Source organism: Corvus brachyrhynchos, unplaced genomic scaffold (assembly GCF_000691975.1).
Source record: "Corvus brachyrhynchos isolate BGI_N302 unplaced genomic scaffold, ASM69197v1 scaffold162, whole genome shotgun sequence".
Classification (NCBI taxonomy): Eukaryota; Metazoa; Chordata; class Aves; order Passeriformes; family Corvidae; genus Corvus; species Corvus brachyrhynchos.
This window is the reverse complement of record NW_008236696.1, coordinates 726,998-739,895: the sequence shown is the minus strand read 5'-3', so window position 1 is coordinate 739,895 and position 12,898 is coordinate 726,998. Positions and strand designations below refer to the sequence as shown.

The following is a 12,898-nucleotide window of genomic DNA, read 5'->3' as shown; positions in this document are numbered from 1 at the left end:
GTGACTGCGGCTCCAATAGCTGGTGGGGCACCTCCCGTTGCAGAACCACCCTGAAGAAGGGGGTCACTCACTGTCATATGGGGATAAATTCTTATTTCATGGACTTCCCCATCTCTATATCAAGGGGCTGTGGCTGTCAGGGCTGTTGCCCACTGTGCTGCTGCTTCCCTGGATTTGTGGCCCCCATAAAACCAGAAAATATAGAGCAGTAATGCTGCTTATTCTTGGTCATGCGAGGTAAAGAGAGTTGGCTGTTCTGCCTTCAGAGCTCTGGGGTTTTCAGCCACTGGAAAAACAAATGAGTCCAGCAAAGGGCACTGATGAGCAATTCTGTTCCTAGATGAGACAGAGTACGAGTACAGTGGAAGTGAGGAGGAGGAGGAAGAAAATGACTCTGGAGAGCCGAGGTAAGAATCAGCATTTCATTTGTACATCCCTTTAGCTCTATATAAAATCAGTTTGGATTATGGGCTCATATGAAGTGAAAATGGAAAAAGGACAGTCTGAGCATTGAGTCCTGTTCCCTGGCAGAACAGAGGATGTTCTCGCTGCCAGCTGGTGCATGGGTATAAACTGATGCTCTGGATCACCTTAACCAAAAGATGGGGAACAAAACCCCATTGCCTGTGGGATCTGCAGCACAGCATGGTGCTGTCATGGGAATGTGGATATTGAGATGTGGAAAAATGTGAGGTGAAATTAAAAACCTCTTTAAAATGTGGTTCCTTACATCCAAGTGCGACTCTATGTTTCTGTATAATTTTTCACCATGAAACCTCCCTGGTGCTGCCGCAAGCCCTGTGGGGCTGGAACTTTCTTTGGTGGCATTTTTCAGAGCCATTGTAATTAGTATCAGGTTATTCCATTATTTCACTGAGATAATGTAGTATTTTAATAGCTGGCAATGATTCATGCTAAATGTGCTTTGTGCACAGCTAAATATAGTGTGTGCCAGCCACTGCAGCACCAGAGGCTTTGGTTAGAAACTTAATGTAAAGGAAACCTTTCCATTTACAGTGAGTAGATGACTGGTGAGCCATGAACAGAGCTCTGCCACCCTGGCCTGGCACTTGCAGCCCCCCATCCCCCCACCCGCCGCTGCCCAAGCTCCGTCAGGTGTTCGGATGCTGTTGGGATGGAGGGGGGAGGGTCCACGCTGGGAAATGACACAGAGGCAAGAAGTTCAAGGCTGCATGGAGGGGATCTTCTCTGATGCTTCTCCTGTGTGCAGCTCCATCCTGAACCTGCCCGGGGAGTCGACGCTGAGGCGGGATTTCCTGCGGCTGCAGCTGGCCAACAAGGAGCGCTCGGAGGCGCTGCGCCGGCAGCAGCTGGAGCAGCAGCAGCGCGAGAACGAGGAGCACAAGCGGCAGCTCTTGGCCGAGCGGCAGAAGCGGATCGAGGAGCAGAAGGAGCAGAGGCGAAGGCTGGAGGAGGTAACTGGCCAGGGCCGAGCTGGTTTTGGGTGGAGCAGCAGGATTTCTGGAGGCAAGTCCCGAGGGACTGTTCTCAGCCTGGTTTTAAGGTCATGTCCTGACCTCTCTAGTCAGTAACCCTGAACATTTTGTTACACTGGTCAAGCCCCTCTGCTCATCCTTTTGGCATAGCCACCTCCAGCCACTCTCCTCACCATAGCAAGTGTTGCCAACTTTTGTGAAGGTAATAGAACTGGTTTGCTATAAATAAGCCCTTGGAATACCAAACCTAAAGGGGTCCCTGGAACTACTGAGCAGAGTTAGCCCATGATTGGGGTGACAGCTGTATTCAGTCAAGGTGGGCAGAACTCATACTGGTCCAGCATCTGTCAAGTTCATGATCATTATTTGCTCCTGTGGCCTGTTACAGTTGAAGAAGCTGAAAAGCTCCATTTTCCCTATCCCTGGATCCATGTGCCGTTTGTGTCCCATTTAATCCCTAATTTCAACTTCAGTCCTTACAGTCCCTGCCAATTACAATTCCACTTGCAGGGGAGGGGCAGATGCCTGCCTGACTTGTGCAATGATCCGTATGTGCCCCAAAGGATAAGATTTCATTACCCTTGTCTTAACATACCAGCCACAAATGCAATTGGTCATAAAATTATCCACCCCATTTAAAATCCAGCTGCAGGATTTGACTGTGTGGCTTTGGGTGTCCCTGAGCTGCTCAGCCTGGCCACGTGCTCTGGAGGAAGTGCTTGCTTTTGCTTTAGCTCCTGGTTCTTGTATTGAAGAAGTTCACCCAAAAATAAAGGGGCTTTTCCCCACCTCTTGGGTTTTTTGATGGAGTTTTGCACAGACACTCATTGCCTTGCTCTGAACTCAGCCCAAGTGACTCATTGAAGGGTTCATATGTTGAGGGTCATTCAGTTAGCTTTCTGAAGAGGTCACCTATATGTCTGATAAAAGGATTTTTTCAGTGAATGGACTATTAGAACATCCACCCCCTTAATTTCCACTAGCCAGAGGTCTGTTACTCTGGTCACCAATCTCTCCCTGTACTGGGTAATGCCTCAGGCCAGGGGCACAGACAGGAAGGAATTTCAGGCAGCTGATGGTGATGATATGGGTCCTCTTCGAGGTGGTCCTCTGAGCTCCTCCAGGGCAAAAATCAACACAGGCAAATCCCAGGCAAAGCATTTTTTCAGTCTGGTAAGTATGTAGGTCTGTCATGTTATCAGAGCACAGCGTGTTCAGTACTTTGTAGGTCAGGCTTTGCTAGAGCCCTGCGCCCTTCCCAAGGCTGGCAAGCTGCTTTGAGAGAGGACATGGTTTGCACATAGATGCACCCCAAAATCCCCTGCCCCAGTGGATGTTTGTGAGGACTGTTGTAAGGAAGCCTGGCTCTGCCTTTGTCCCAGCCTGCTTGCTGCAAGCAGTACAGGAGCAGAACAACAGCAGAATAAAAGCAGACACCAGATTAGCTGCAATCCTGTAATGAACACAATGCTTGCTGGTGTATTAATATGTTCTCTTCACATAGAAGAAAATTGTTCTCTCTTTGCTGCTTTCCAGGCAGGTTTTGAATGGAGGACTAATCCCTTTGCTAAGCTGGTGAGCTCTGCCCTGAGCTAGAGAGTTGCTGCCTTGCTGGGCTGGGCTGTGCTCAGTCCCCTGGGCTCTGCCAGCTCCCTTCTGTTCTGTCCCCAGGTAATTAAAAGTTAATGCCACCATAGCCAGGATTAAAGCCCAACGCCTTTTCTAGTGGCTCTGAACAGCCCCATTGGGCTCTTCACCCATTGCCTTCTTCCCATATGGCTTACAGCTTTTGGACCTCATTTGAAAAGGAGATGTGCTGGAGCAAAGCTGGCTGAGAGGTGTTTGCAAGCTCCTGCCATGTCAGAGGAGTGGGGAAAGGCAGGGGGGCTGTAGTTGAAGAGCATCCTCTGCCCCCCTGATGCAATCAGTCCCATGGACTCAGCCAGGATCAGGGCAGATGCTGGGGCCAGCTGGCAGCTGTGGTGGCCCCATCTTCTCAAGTGCCCATTTCCTCAGGTCCATCTGTCCAGGTTTAGCTTCACCTGCATCCAGCCACAGAGTAAAATGAGCTCTGTTCTCTATTAGACACCGTTTGCGCGGCGGGCAAGAAACAGCTGAGTTGCTATGGTGAGGATTAAAGCAGGAGTCCTTGAAAGAGGTGCAGACCTTCTGTTGCAAACGTGGTGGGCTGTGGCAGTGGTGAGAACAGATGCTCCCCAGCACGGCTGGCTGTGGCTTTGCCAGCTGCAAGGTGCCCTGAATCTTCAAAACCAGAAAATCTGTAAATGCAGAGATCAGCAAATGAAGTTTCATCGCTGCTGCAGGGACATACCTTGGTCTTTGCTCTTCCCGGATATTTTGGGGCAGGAAGCATCTGATGGCCAGACAGAGGTAGCCAACAGCAGCTGTCACAGCTGTGCTGAGTTGGATGTGTCTGCCCCGAGGCTCCCAGCACACTCCATGGATGTGGAGTGCTGCTCCAGCACTCGTACCCATCCCAGCAGCACCCAAAGGCTCCAGCAGCAGCCAGGCTGCTCCTGCCAGGCCTCTCTGCTTTTTCCTACACCAGCTTTGCACTAACTATTGTTGATGACTCTTGGCCATGGATTTATTTTGGTTAATGGGAGCAGGATTTCTTCCATGCTACTTTATGGTCTGACTAAGATGGGGTGTGCCTCCAGCAGACTGTACTGTACAAGCAGATCTCTGGGAGGAGAGACCAGTGGAAGACTCAGATTACTGTGTTTTCAAAATAAATTTGACCTTTAAAACCCAGTAGAGCAGCCGGGACAAATAAACCCTTGGAGCTGGTGGCTTTTGGGTCTCCTAAGTCAGCCTGTTCAAGCTGCCAAACATATTGCTGTGTTTACAGAAAGAGCTCCTACTCATCATAAGATGTCATGGAGGTGTCCAGGCTGAGGGAATGAGTTGGCATTTGGGCCCAAGTGCAGCTCCAAAAGGATTGACTTAGGATGCCAGGCTCAGAAATGGCTGGAGTTAATTTGTACTGGAGATGCCCAGCAAAAGAGCTGAAGAAAGGCCTGTTAGTGGGATAACTGGCCCATTCCTCTGTCAGTGCAGGCCTTCAGGAGGTTTGGTGGTTTTCCAATGCTGTCTTGAAATACTGGCAGGGGTAGAGCTCCAGCCCTTTCTCATGTCTCATCTAGCAGAGCTCAAAATGAAGGAATCTCATTTTTTCTGTCACCTTGATCTTTCTAAATGGGGATTTCTGAACGTCTCACAAAGTACCTCCCGTGTTAGGGCTTTTTTCAGGAAATCCACCATCTCCTGATGTTGCTCCAACAATAACATCAAATGCATATAGAAAAAAGTCAAGTGAGGAAATCTTCTGGTGCTCTTCTTATGCACTTCTTGGTGCCCCCAAGACGTGCTGCCATCCTTTGCGTGTCTCCTTGCATCTGTTGGACACTTGGGCCTCCTTTTTCAGAAGCTGACCAATTTCCTTCTCTGAGGCTGAATCTTCTTTCAGGCAGCCAAAGAGATTTAGATTTGCAGCTGTCTTTAATTGCAGTGGAAGTAAAAAGGCCCAAGCTAGTTTTGAAACCAGGACTTTCATGGGAGCAGCGTTGCAGCTTTGTTTTCCCTCATGCACAAAGTTGGTCTCATGAATTCAAAATGTGCACCAGAACTAACCCTCAAATTTGAGAATTAAATATCAATAGATCCAACAGCACTGCAGAAAATGTTTGTGTCATCCAGAAGGGTGAATAGACATGAATATATTTTAATTTTTCCCTATATATACATATATTAGATATATATAGTTCCCTAATCAGCCTTCCATTTGTTGCTGGCACAGAATGAGCCTTGATGCACTCGTTTAACCAGCAAAACTCCAGCTGAGCTGTAGGAATAACACATCCTGGGGTCAGGAGCTTTAGGGATCCTGCAAGACAAATCTCTGTGCAGACCCCTTGGCAGCAGTGGGCAGATGGAGTCAGAGGGCTTTATATAACCTCATTTTTCTGCCATGTTGTGGATTTTTTTCCTTTCTAGGTATAAAATGAAGGTCAGATCTTTACAGGGAATGTACAAGGCAAACCTAAGCATCTTGCTGTTTGCATGTGAGGTTTCAGTTAGTGCACTTAGAGAGCTGGATGTTCAAGGGATAAAAAATTGCTGAAGCTCCTGTAAATGTTAACCAGCAGAAGATCATCGACTTAAAGCTCTTAAAAAGCAATGCAAAAAAAATTCAGCAATTAATTATAGATAAATTTAGGTTATCTAAAATGGTGGTGTGTTGTTTTCTTCTGCATGTGCAGGTGTCCTATAGCTTGTAGGAACCTTGTCATTAAGATGACAGCCCCGTCACAGTTGCATGGTACGTGGGGACACTGCAGTGGTCCCAGCAGCATCCCTGCACCCATTTCCAAGGAGAGCTGTGTTACAGCAGCTCCTGTAGTACGGGTATGATCTAAACCTCATGTCTCTCTCATTTTTCTTTGGTCAGGAAGCATGTAGGGCTCATAGTTTCTGACGCATGAGATTTTTCCTGCATGGGGCATCCCTTCATAGTGATCCCTAGTAAAAGCTCTGCAGTGGTTCAGAGCAAATCAGATCCCTGTTTGCCATGGTGGGAAGTTCTGACCCAGTTTCTCTACCAGTGGGAAATACCTCTCCATGCTCCAGTGCTTGGTCTGTCAGGAAAGATGATGTTCCAGCCACAGTCGCCCTTTCCCTGGTGGCTCAGATAAATGAGCCTGTCACAACAACGCAACCACCTAGAATATTTGTTTTCATTTGTCACTTGGAATTCCCCTTCCACTTCTTTCCTGGCTCATGCTGGTGTTTGGGAGCAGCAAGCCAGCGTTTCCAGGAGCTTCTTCTTGCAAGTGTCAGTGGCTCTCCAAGCTCACAGGGTTCGAGGGGTGGCGGCAGCTCACTCGTTGCTCGTAGCCCAGGATGTGTCTGATCTAGCAAAGTGAGCTTGCTCTTTGAAGTCCTTGTTTCATGCCAGGCCTCCAAGGCCCTTCCCACCAGAGGTTTTGCCTTCATGTGTCTTCTCTCATCAATATTTAAAACCTGTCATATCTGGTGCAGCGCAAATAAGATCCCATTCTGGCTTACAAGCGGCTACATATAGCTTTACCTGCAGAGTTATATAAATGCAGTCCTAATTAATTGGTGCTCTTTCCTTGCATGAATAATGGATCTGGATAGTGTAAATACACACAGTAGTTTCAAGCTTGGAGAAATGTGGAAGTGTGCTCTTGCAGTGGGAGAGGGAGGGCAAGAAACAAGGAGAAAAGAAGTCAAGGAAAGAGAGATCTTTGAATCTTTCCTTTTTTTTTTCTTCAGTTTCTACGTGCAGTTGTTTTCAGCTGCATCTCCCTGATCCAAATCCCTGCTTCAAAAAGGGTCCCCCTCATCCTAGTGCTGCTCAGACCTACAGGGGAGACAGGGGCATTGCTGGAGGCTTTGCCCGCTGCAGTGCCAGGTCCTCTCCAGATGTTTGCCAGCTGCTGCAACAGGCCCATGCGGGGAAGGCAGCTGATGCAGCCCCGCTCTGCTGGGCTGCAGTGTTCAGCTGAAGGTGCTGGTAATGCGACCGTGACAAATGACTTGCTTATAATGTGACCTGACAAATGTGCTGTGGAGCTGGAGGGAAGTGCTGCACTCCTGGCCTCTATAAATGTGTGTGTTGGATCCTGCTCACAGCCTGAGCCCCAAGAGCCTGGCTGCAGCAGGGTGCAGAGGGCTTTTAAGTATCCACAGGAGCATCAGGCCCAGGTTTGAAAGAAAGTGGTACCTGTGGGCCTCTATTCTCATTCCTTGAGTTAAATAGGCTTTTAGGAGGCTGATGGCGAGATGCTGACTTGAAGGAGAGAAGCGAGAAGTGGGGCACCTCGCTGGGGCACATGGTACCCAGGAAGGATGGTGTGCTACTCCCTCCTTAAGAAAATCTCTTTTGCCTCCTTCTTTGGAAGGATTTGGATTTGTTCACCTACTAGATGGGAAATAAAGACCATTTGGGTGATTTTTATTTAAGAAATAGCTGTGGTATTTGGGGCCTTGCCTCCTGCCAGCCAAGCCCAGCCTACACAAGCGTTATGTGTTTTATTCAGCAGCGTGATAGTTTAACTAAAAAAACCCTAGCCATTAAAACCCACCCCAAAACCAGTGTGACACAACTGTGATTGGAAGCTCAGGGTAACATTTATTCAGCACATTAGTTTGAAGATCTGTGCATCAGAGGTCATGGTAGAAGTGACTATCACTTAAGGAGGTCAGGGAGTGCTGGTGAAGCCAAGAAATCCTGTGTATCACCAGGCTGCTGCAGAGTGACCGTGTCCTGGTGGTGAGCCCTCTGCAATTTCTAGTGTAGAGTTCCAAAAACTACAACCAGGCCCACATTCATTCCCCTGTTCCCAGCGAGGACAGGCGTACACACAGAGTAGCACACGCGTCCCCTGCGTACGTGGGCAGCGCGAGTGACTGTGCCTGGCGTGGGACACTCCGGTGTCTGGAGCTGGCAAGTTATTTCAGGTTGGATGCAGTTTTTCCTTCCCCGAGGTGAGTGCAGCAGCTCTGATAAATATGGCTATAGGTGGCACTAAAGCTGTGCTGCAGCTGAAGGAAATCATTGGAGTCCCTGTGGATGTTACCTGTGGGTGAGGAGGCGGCCGCGCCCCGAGCACGGCGCGCGTCTCCTGCCGAGATTGGAGCATTGGGGTCTTTAAATGTTTGTTACAATATCTGTAGATTTATCTTTATGGATATCTATCTGTAAAGATATCTGTAGATGTATATCTCCACAGGGACACAAATACATAGAATATGGACGAAAATAGAGTATCTATATAGGTATCTACGGATAGATACAGACTTTAAATCCATCTATACAGTGCAGGTTCCTGCAGAGCAGCAGTTTCACACAGAAGCTTCTTGGTCTCTGGAATGCTCAGCCAGCTCTTCAGCTGCTGGCTCCAGCCCTCCCCATGATTTAGTGAATGCATGGCAGTGCCAGCTTCTCCAGTGACAGCATTCCCACTGCAGTCTGCTCAGCCACTGTGTGTCGGCAACGGGAGAAAAAAAAAAGAAAGGGAGAAAAAAGGAGGAAAAAGGGCCAGGTTTCTGCTTCAGTGGGTGCCTTCCTGTTGGCGCGTGGCTGCACCCAGGAGATGATGGAGATGATGGAGTTAGGGCAGGTTGCGCGGCTCCAGTAGCCAATCCCGGCATTTGAGTGCCCTCTGCCGATGCTGGCTGTGGTGCTGCGGTGAGGGGCTGCCCTGCTGAGCAGCCCGTGCAACACTGCAGCACTTAGCTGCCAGCCCCTGCTCCCAGGATGGTTTGGGCAGCTGGAGGAGTTAGGCTGGGCTAAAAGCACGCATGTGGGGGCTGCAGGTGTCACCCAGGGCCCCCAAGATGAGTCACAGCAGGCTGTAGGTTGTCATCACCCCAAAATTCCCTGGATTGCTGTCAGCAAAGGTGCTACAGAGTGGAGCAGGCAAGGATGCGACCCAGGAGGGAGTGGGGTAGGCATGATCTGAGAATGGCAAGGGAAGTCCCATCCTGCTCATTTGGTGCTTCAAAAAGGAAAAACGCTTGGATTTTGAGTCTTTGTTGGTTTCTGGTCTCAGCAAACATTAAGAAGGAAGCATTCCCCTCTCGTAGGCTGCCTCCCTCATCCTCATGGGTGGGCTTGGGGCTGAGATGTGTTACCTGTAGGCGATGGGCTCGTGCAGTTCCCGGGTGTCCAAGGCCTGATTAACCCCCTGGCTGGCCACACTAGAACGTGGGGACCATGCACTGCCCCCATGGCTTCATCTGCAGGTGGGAGAAGAAATCATGATCTGGTGCTGGCTGGGAGGATGCTGTGGGCTTTCCACAGCCAGTGCCAAGCACCGGAGTGTGTGAAGATGGAGTGGGATCAAGGAGTCCCTCTACCACCCAAATGGACCAGCCTGCTGGCAGGGCATCTCCAGGGGTGGGTGGGAGCACTCTGGGTCTGTGGGCAAGGTGACACCCCAAAATTTATGAGAAAAAAGACTTTTGAGCTCTGGGGGAGAGGAATGGGGATGCTGACCTGTGCCTCCTGCCCCCCACAGCAACAGAGGCGGGAGAAGGAGCTGCGGAAGCAGCAGGAGCGGGAGCAGCGCCGGCACTACGAGGAGCAGATGCGGCGGGAGGAGGAGCGGCGGCGCGCGGAGCACGAGCAGGTAACGGGCTGGGAGTGGGGCCATCGCCTTCAGCACGGATTCCTCTGCCTCTAATCAGGGATTGTCTTGTAAACACTCATTTTTTTACCACTTGAGAGCAAATTGCTTAATTGTTAACACTGCGTGTGTCGCTTTCACTGCTGTTGTTTATTTCTGTGTGGATCCACTTGCTGGCCTGCAGATGTGAAGGCACTTGATGCAGGTTTTCCACACCCGCTTGTTGGGGTCAGATTTTTTATTATTCTTGGGTAACGTTTGCTATTTCCCAGTGGTTTCCGTTCTTGTAGAGTGGTGGACACCCTGGGCTCTTCAGGCAGGGATGGAGGGTGCCCGGGCTGACTAATCAGATCACTTGGGCGGGGCGGATGTGGGTGCCCACCTCATTCTTCCTCCTCTCCAGAAATACTGGCTCTTTTACCTTCTCTCTCTTTTTCCTTTGATCCTTGCTGCCCGTGCCTCCAGGAGTACATCAGGCGACAGTTAGAGGAGGAGCAGAGACAGTTAGAGATCCTGCAGCAGCAGTTGTTGCAGGAGCAGGCGCTACTTCTGGTAAATGGGAGGCCACGGCCACGCTTGCTGCTTTCTGCCCGTGTCGCGTCCGCATGTGCCCGCGCACACCCGTGTCCCCCCAGTGCCTCCTGCCGTGCCCAGACGTGGGGGACACTGCTGTCACCCCCCTACCTGGAGCCTCCTGTCCCACTCCGTGGCTGCAGCATGCCTGGATCCCCCGTTCTGCTCGGGGCTGGGTCCCCTCTTGGTGCACGGCTCTCGTTGCGTCCCCTCCACGGCATTGGCGTATGTGTGCCCTCGTGAGAGGAGCAGCCCTGGTTGCTGCTGTGAAGTTTTGGAGGCTGTTTGCAGCATGTTGGGGTGTGTTGGAGCTGTTGCGTGCCTGCATCCATCAAACCCACCCTGCCGTGCTGTTCTTCATGTTCTGAATGCAGGCTTTTGTTTTAATTTCCTCGCAGGAACACTGTCTATTCCCTTGTGTGTTGTTTGCATTCTAGATGTCCTCTTTTTTATTTAATTTGGGTTTGAGTTATCTTTTTTAGTGCTGGTAGCTGTTACTCCTGCTGCATTTTCCTTTTAATCTACAGGGGTCATTATTTTTTGGTCTTGCTATTTTATTTAGGAAAAACAAAAACCCTCACACAAGCCCTTGCCTTTTAAAAGGACTTTTCAAAATTATTTACTCCTTAAAACTCATAGAGCTGTAGGGATTCAGAAAGATCACACAGTTGGCTTTGCAGTCTGGCTCTTCCCAGGATCAATTAATTGGTCCTACAGAGAAGTTGGCTGCAGTTGGGTTTCGTCTGACCATAAAATCGTGGAATGGTTTGGGTTGGAAGGGACCTTAGAGACCATCTCTTTCCAACCCCCCTGCCATGGGCAGGGACGCCTTCCACTAGACCAGGTTACTCAAAGCTCCATTTTGACCAGGTGATGTTTGGCACCTCATCAAATTAATTGTTTGTTTTTCCCATCCAGAAAAACCTGGGCAAAGTCAGTGGTAACTCCTGAGCAAACATCATCCCTCAGTGGGTCTCACAGGGTTTCCCTGACAAGGCAGCACTCACATCCCCCATTCCTACCAAGCGGGGCAGTTCAGTGGCTGCAGAGCATCAGTGGCAGAGTCACAACTCTGAATTTGTTGGCTCTGCTGTCTCTTCTTGGGAATGCTTTACAGCTCAGTCCCCAAAGTCTTTCAAATCGGTGAGCTCTGCCAGAAAACAACCTTTCAGATGCTCAGGCCCCATTGTTCACCCAGACAGATAAATCTGCAGGTTGCAGGCTGGCTGGGCACCTTGTCACTGTGTTTTCCCCTGGGCAGGAGTACAAGCGCAAGCAGCTGGAGGAGCAGCGGCAGGAGGAGAGGCTGCAGAGGCAGCTCCAGCAGGAGCGGGACTACCTGGTGTCCCTGCAGCAGCAGCAGCAGCAGCAGAGGCAGGACCAGAGGCCAGCAGAGAAGAAGCCCCTCTACCATTACAAAGAAGGGATAAATGCCAGCGAGAAGCCAGCGTGGGCCAAGGAGGTAGGGGAGAGCAAGGAGGATGATGGTGCTCATCTGCATCCACAGGGCTGGGTCTGAAACACACACAGCAGGTTGTGCTCCACAGGGTCAGGATCCAGCAGATGCCATCAGCTGTGCTGGGAATGCTCCCACTTCGGTGCAGTGTGTCTGTGTGTGTGTTTGTACAAGCAGGGGGGAAGGAGGTTTTGCCATGAGGGCAAGGGAGGAGGAGAATGGATCCCTCCTGGAGGGGTTCAGCCTATATGGGGGCTCGTGGACATAGAATCATAGAATGTTAAGGGGTTGGAATGGACCTTAAAGATCATCTCCTCATTCTCCTTCCTGGCATGTCCACAAGTCTGCAGGGGTCAGGGGTGAATGCAGAGGGTGGTTGTCATGGGGTTCCTTGCTGAGTCCTAATTCCGCATGGTCAGGGGTTGGACAGCTTTTCCCTCCAGGCTCAGAGCTCTATCCCTTGGGGTTGCTCTTTCCTGATTTTTTCACTTAGGCAAAAAGAGGGAATTGTAATAGTTGTGAGTTCTTGAATATTAATTATTGCTTCTCTGAATAGTCTTGAAAAGATTAAGACATGCATTGTCTGCAGTGCGGATTCAGGATCATGTGCAAACTCTTTCTCCTTAATCTCTTTGTGGTGGCTTCAGTAGGACTGGTGCCTGCTCTAGCTATTCATTTTTCTAAAGTTCTCTTTTGTTTACTTTTGTGACCCTACTCCTGGGCAGAAAGATATTTTAATAACTTCCCTGTTGCTCCTACTAAGCAGGAGCAGTGCTCGGTGTCCTTTAGTCCTGGCAGACGTGTGATGTGCATCCAACATGTAGCTGGTCTTTCCTCTTGGCAGTCCTCAGCTGCATCCACAATACCTGCAAGCATTGAATGCTCAAGGAATTCAGCTGCCTGTTGCTAAAAGGCCAGTGATATGTTCTTGGCCTTTCTGAACCATCACAGAGATAGATGTGGGTGTCTAAAATTTCTTTTCACCTCTTTACACACTCTCTTGGATTTTTCTTTTGTTGCCTTCCAGTTCAGTCTTCAGTCTCTTTTGGTGCCAGTGCACCAGGTGATAGATTTTCATGGAGTTGCATCATCATTCTCCAGCCCTTCCAGTGGAAAAGGAGGTTTGATAAGTGGGATTGCAGATGAGGTGTTCCAGATGTGCTGAGCTGCCTCTGACAGGACAGGCTTCCACCTGGGTGGTGCCTCTGCAGCTTTATGTGGAACTGGGTCGCTCT

General features: G+C 49.9%; 1 protein-coding gene across 9 annotated transcripts in view; it reads left to right on the top strand.

Annotated features, from left to right (window-relative positions):
* TNIK (TRAF2 and NCK interacting kinase) overlaps positions 1-12,898 on the top strand; it is a 125,135-nt gene that overhangs the window by 77,807 nt on the left and 34,430 nt on the right. For 6 of the 9 annotated variants that reach the window (XM_017726874.1, XM_008644462.2, XM_008644461.2 and 3 more), the window contains exons 10-14: positions 341-407; positions 1,232-1,436; positions 9,527-9,637; positions 10,100-10,186; positions 11,469-11,669. In XM_017726874.1, the coding sequence (XP_017582363.1) occupies positions 341-407; positions 1,232-1,436; positions 9,527-9,637; positions 10,100-10,186; positions 11,469-11,669 (671 nt within the window). The remainder of the gene's footprint in view (positions 1-340; positions 408-1,231; positions 1,437-9,526; positions 9,638-10,099; positions 10,187-11,468; positions 11,670-12,898) is intronic. The other 3 variants (XM_017726871.1, XM_008644465.2, XM_008644464.2) reach the window with 1 other exon arrangement.